Below are 6000 nucleotides of genomic sequence, written 5' to 3' on the forward strand. Positions count from 1 at the left end.
TCGCTCGTCTCTCCCTCTCCCTCCCTCTACCTCCCTCTTCATCCCTCTCCCTCCCTCTCTCCCTCCCTCTCCCTCCCTCTTTATCCCTCTCCCTCCCTCTCTCCCTCCCTCTCCATCCCTCTCCCTCTCTCTCTCCCTCTCCATCTCTTTCACACACACACACACACACACACACACACACACACACACACACACACACACACACACGCAAGTCAGGGCGGTACCTGCACCGTTGTGATGCCCGGCTCCCGCCCCACCAGCGTCCGGCCGTCCTGGAACTGAGCGACCTTTGGCTCCTCCACCTTCATGGACTCGGTCACCAGGTCGGTGACGTCCAGCTGCCAGTCCGGGCCCAGCAGGTAGCTCAGCTGCCCGAGGTCCGGCGACTCGGCCACGAACTGGGTGAGGACTCGCACGGTGGCGTGCTGGTACTGCAGCGAGCACCCCCGGCCCTTCCTCTCCTCGTCCTCCTCGTCCTCACTCTCCCGGGTGGGCCTGGAGGGCAGACGGGCCACGGGGAGGACTCAGCCCCACACAGGTGCTCCCGCGACCCCAACGCCCGGGTGGGCCCGGCTGAGGCCAGCACAGGGCTCTTCCCACGGGCTCCTGCACTTGGTTCCTCTGTCCACTCCCCCGAGACTCCTGCCTCCGGGCAGCCCCCCAAGAGGGGTCCCGGTAATCGCCACTGGGTCATCCCCCAAAAATCCATCCCCGAGAGTCATCCCCAAGGGTCATCCCCGAGGGTCATCCCCAAGTCACCCCTGAGAGTCATCCCCGAGGGTCATCCCCAAGTCACCTGAGTCATCCCCGAGTCACTCCTGAGTCATCCCCTAAAAGTCATTCCCAACAACCGTCCTCGAGAGTCATCCCGAATCATCCCCGAGAGTCATCCCCGAGAGTCATCCCCAAAAGTAACCCCCTAAGAGTCACCCTGAGCCAGCGGAGTCACCCCGAGTCACCCCTGAGAGTTGTGCTGAGTCCTCCCCCGGCCCCTCACCTCCTGTTGGCACCCACGGGGACCCGCCAGCCCTTGATCTGGCTCAGCTCCGTGTCGGAGACGTCCAGCTGCAGGGGCAGGCGGGGGGCCCACACGGTGACCTCCAGCTGGGAGGAGAAGTGCTGGTGCGTGAAGGTGACGGTGACGCCCACCCTGCTCTTCATCTCCTTCCCGTTCACGAAGACGGAGTCGCAGGTGTTGGAGACCTGGGGTGGGGGGGCTGGATGGTGGCGGGTGGCCGGCAGGGCCAGCAGGGCCAGGATAGCGCTGGCCCCTGGCGAGAGACCCGCAGCCCGGCCAAGCCCCCACCCCGTGGTGGGGCCGCCACGTCTGCTGGCCTCCTCCCCGCCCCTCCTCCCCGAGACCCCCAGCCAAGGCCCGGCATGTTGCTCACTCTGCCTTCAGCTCTGACGCCACCTCCAGGGAGCCACTCAGGGCTCAGGAAACCAGCCCTCGCGCCATGAGGGGCCGGCGGGAGAGCAAACAGGCAAGAAACTGCCAGGGCGGAGGGCTCGGCTGCCGGGACCAGCCCCTCAAGCCCCCCACGTACCCGAGGGCCGGGGGAGACCCCAGCCTCGTGCTCGAGCACTCCTGCAGAGCCCCGGGAACCCGGAGACACACCCGCCTGAGTGGCCGCCACGCGACAGGGACAGGGCGGGAGGCTGCCCCGAGGCCCAGCCGGAGCCGACCAACCGGGCTGCAGTCCCCCCGAGACCCCGCAAGCTCCTCAGACGAGGGGCCTCCACCAAGCCAGGGACCCGGGCGTCAGCCAGGCCGCGGCCCCAGGGAGGGGCTCGGGGGTCACGACAGCGTTCCCGTCCCCAGCCGCGAGGGAAGCGGCCTCCCTCCCCCCGAGCTCCGGCCGGACACACAGAGGGACCGGCCGCCTGCGGGGGCACCGCGCGGGCATCACCGGCCACAGCCGGCCTCAGCCAGGAGAAGGAACGAGCCGGGAAACGGCACCATTCAAGCCTCTGATTCCCAAACTGCGCCCCCGGGCAAAGCCAGGATAGAGCCTGGGGGAGAGACCCCCTCGACCACTCCTCACTGGGCTTCCCTCCTAAAGAAACATTCACCTCGGCTGAAACATGTTTCCCAGCAGGACAGCAACTGTTTCGAGAGAGAGGCGCGGCTATGCTGAAGGGGCGGACAGAGCTGACGCGGCCAAGGCCAGCGAGACGGCTTAGATCCGTCACCCGAAGGTCATCGGGAGCGTGAAGGGCCAGACACGGTGCAGGCACAGGCACACGGGGGCAGGGGGCCGGGGGTGCAGGGTGCAGGGGCAGGGTGGATACGGCAATGTGGGGTGCGGGGGTATTGGGGCAGGATGGGTGCAGGGATGCAGGGGCAGGGTGAGTGCAGGGGTGAGGCGTGGGGGTCAGCAATGGGTACAGGGGTATTGGAGCAGGATGGGTGAAGAGGTGCGGGAGGCAAGTAGGGGTAGGAGTGCAGGGGGCAGGGTGGGTGCAGGGGTGTGGGGGCAGGTGGGTGAGGGGTGCAGGTGCAGGTGGATGCAGGGGTGCTGGGGCAGGTGGGTGCAGGGCAGGGTGGGTGCAGGGGTGCGGGGTGCAGGGGGGTGCCAGGATGTGGGGGCAGGTGGGTGCAGGGGTGTAGGGCAGGGTGGGTGCAGGGTGGGTGCAGGGGTGTAGGGCAGGGTGTAGGCCAGGGTGGGTGCAGGGGTGCAGGGCAGGGTGGGTGCAGGGGTGTAGGGCAGGGTGGGTGCAGGGTGGGTGCAGGGGTGCAGGGGTGCAGGGCAGGTGGGTGTGGGGTGCAGGGCAGGGTGGGTGCAGGGTGGGTGCAGGGGTGCAGGGCAGGGTGGGTGCAGGGGTGCAGGGCAGGTGGGTGCAGGGGTGTAGGGCAGGGTGGGTGCAGGGGTGCAGGGCAGGGTGGGTGTGGGGTGCAGGGCAGGGTGGGTGCAGGGGTGCAGGGCAGGGTGGGTGCAGGGGTGTAGGGCAGGGTGGGTGCAGGGTGTAGGGCAGGGTGGGTGCAGGGGTGCAGGGCAGGTGGGTGTGGGGTGCAGGGCAGGGTGGGTGCAGGGTGGGTGCAGGGGTGCAGGGCAGGGTGGGTGCAGGGGTGCAGGGCAGGTGGGTGCAGGGGTGTAGGGCAGGGTGGGTGCAGGGTGGGTGCAGGGGTGCAGGGCAGGGTGGGTGTGGGGTGCAGGGCAGGGTGGGTGCAGGGGTGCAGGGCAGGGTGGGTGCAGGGGTGTAGGGCAGGGTGGGTGCAGGGTGTAGGGCAGGGTGGGTGCAGGGGTGCAGGGCAGGGTGGGTGCAAGGTGGGTGCAGGGGTGCAGGGCAGGGTGGGTGCAGGGGTGCAGGGCAGGGTGGGTGTGGGGTGCGGGGCAGGTGGGTGCAGGGAGCGGGCGGGCGGGGCAGTACCTTGATGATGTCCTCATCGGCCGACCTGCACTCCACGTCCTCCACCACGCGGACCACGGCCCCGTCCTCCTCCACGGCCACCACCTGCACGGGCATGGCCACGGGCCTGCCGGTCAGCACGGCCGTGTTCAGCAGCTCCGTGTCCTGCGGGAGGGAGCGGGTCAGCCCCACGGGACCTCAGGCTCCGTCCCTCCCCCCACGCCCACCACACCCCAGCCGGGGCCTTGAGGGCGGGTCCCGAGCCCTGACTGGTGAGGTCAGCAGACAGATGGACAGCGGCAAGGCTATGGGAGGGGACCCCAAACACAGCACGGGGGGCGCACGGCTGAGCTGTGGACCTCTCAGACCTGCGGCCCCCACTCCCACAAACCAGGGGCTTCCCCCAGGGTCGGCCCGCCAGAGGAGAAGGGGGGAGGAGGGCGAGAAGGACCCAGGTGGCGGGACCCAGGGTGTGCAGGGCCGACTGGGAGCCTGAGGAGGGGCGGGGGTGACGGCGCCCGGCCGGGCCCCGTCTGGGGTCTCTGTCCCTGGTCAGGGTCACGGGGACATCGCGCTGACACTGTCCCCGGTGTGACGCCCGTGGCCAGTCACTGTCCATCAGTGTCCACTGCTCTCGTGGCCAGCGTGGGCCGGCGTCCCTCACGGAGTCGGGCGCGCTCCACTCGCAGCACACGGAAGGGACCCGGGGATGGGCCCGAGCTCAGCACTGTCCACTCCGCTCGCGCCCGCTGCCCTCTGGGAGGCCACACTCAGACGCGACCTCAGTCCCGGGTCCCTGGGAAACCAGCCGCTTTCCGGGTCATTCTGCCCTGGACGGCCCCGCGCTGCCCACGCTCCCCACGTGTCCTGGCGTCTTCAGAGGGGCCGGGACACAGGTGGCCCGTGCCGAGACCCCACCCCGACGGCCCCGCCCCTCCTCCCCCCTCCTGGTCTCTAACTGACTCTTACTCTCACATGTATTTATCTCCTCAGCCGACGTCCCTGCTCTGCCCGTGTTTTGTCCTTAATGAGCCCCAGGATCCACGATACACATTTCACCACCGCATCACGTGCCCTGGGACTGGAACAGTCTGTTTCCAAACAAGCTGCTCTCACTGGCACGCGACGGGCACCTCGGCAGGCCCTTCCCTCTGCCTTTCCCCGCGCCACCACAGGGCACGGCGTTCGGCCCCGCTCACAGCTCGTCCCCACCACGGCGTGCTGCTATGCATCTCGTGCAGCGACATGAGAAACTGCCCCAACGGAGGGTTTTGCTTCAAACATCTTCTAAGACCAAAAAAAACCCTGTCTTGGCTGATCACAGTCTCAGATTGATCTCCGTGACCGCGGGACCTTCCCTCAGGCTGGGCCGTTTCTCGCGCTTTGAGCTCCTCTGACTCGGCTTTTCCTGGAGGAAACTCGGCCGACAACCCGTTTTGTTCCCACAGCCGCTTCTGAAGGCTCCAGCCCCTCAGAGGCGGGGGCTGCGGCGGGGTCCGGGCGCCGGCAGGAAGGCCCCTTCACAGGTGTGCGGAATCTGATCGCAGCCGCTGAAATGAAAGCGCGTCCCGGGGCCGTGCATCCGGCCGTGGGCAGGGCCGCGCTGGCGTCCCCATCTCGCCCGCCCGAGCCTCGGACAGGAGGCCCTGTGCCGTGGCAGGGACGAGCCTCCCACCCGAACAGGCCCCGCTGCCCACAGCAGTCAGCGGCTGCCCACAGCCCGCGGCCTCCCCACAGGCGCGGCCACTGCTGGGAGCAGGTGCTGACACGCGTTTGGCAGCAGCGAGAGGAGGCGTCTCGGGAGCTAAGACCCTCCCTAGGGGAACGCGGCCGGCCCTGGGCGGGGCCAGGGCTGCCCATGATGACAGGTGCTAGGCCGCCCCCGGGCATTGGGGGTGGGAGCCTGGCGGCTCGTCTGTGGCTGACCAGCTCCTCCCGGCCTTCCGGTAACAAAGGTCCCCACGAGCGGCCGAGTGCCAAGCTGAAGGAGGGGGAGAGACAGTGCCCGGGTGGGGCCAGGCGGGGGGCGGCTGATGGCCGGGCTCTGAGAGGGCTGGCGGGGGCGCCCGCCCGGTGAGCACGGCCCCCTGGTCGATGGGGGTCTGAGAGGTCCCTGCCCAGCCGCACCCTGTCCTCTTACAGGAAACACACCCAGAGGCCGTGTGAGTCTGCGCCCAGCCCCCTGCCCCCGACACACACACACACACACACAAACACACACACACACACACACACACATACACACACACATGAGCTCCCGAGGTGCCTGTCTCAGAGTGACGCCACGGGGCAGGTGCGCGTCCCTCGGCACAAAGGGAATGAGATATCCGCCTGGCCAGGACCAACACAGCGGGGAGGCGCCGGAGGGTGGGAGAGGACAGGCCGAGGGCTCCTGCTGACCGGAGGGGGCGGGAGCCAAGCCCCACCCGCCCGGGGCCTCTGGCCTGAGCCGGGCCAGGGTCCCGGGGCTGTGGGCCATGTGCAGAGGGAGGTGGCACTCAGGAGCCCACCTCGGCCTGTCCCCGGCAGGACACAGGGACCCCCAAGCCCCGCGGGAACCTGGAGTAAAGAGCAAGAAGCCCGTGCTCAGGGGTCACTCCTGGTGCGTCTCCAAGGACCCGCTGAGGTGCCCGGATCGAACCCAGCTTG

The 6000-nt window shown here is 68.8% G+C and overlaps 1 protein-coding gene across 2 annotated transcripts in view; it reads right to left on the bottom strand.

Annotated features, from left to right (window-relative positions):
* Nucleotides 1–6000, bottom strand: part of TMEM132B (transmembrane protein 132B) — a 94192-nt gene that overhangs the window by 6489 nt on the left and 81703 nt on the right. For both annotated transcript variants that reach the window (XM_055147619.1, XM_055147618.1), the window contains exons 5-7: nucleotides 3373–3516; nucleotides 998–1203; nucleotides 225–495 (exon numbers count right to left, since the gene is read on the bottom strand). In XM_055147619.1, the coding sequence (XP_055003594.1) occupies nucleotides 225–495; nucleotides 998–1203; nucleotides 3373–3516 (621 nt within the window). The remainder of the gene's footprint in view (nucleotides 1–224; nucleotides 496–997; nucleotides 1204–3372; nucleotides 3517–6000) is intronic.

The sequence above is a fragment of the Sorex araneus genome, chromosome 9 (assembly GCF_027595985.1).
Source record: "Sorex araneus isolate mSorAra2 chromosome 9, mSorAra2.pri, whole genome shotgun sequence".
Taxonomy (NCBI): Eukaryota; Metazoa; Chordata; class Mammalia; order Eulipotyphla; family Soricidae; genus Sorex; species Sorex araneus.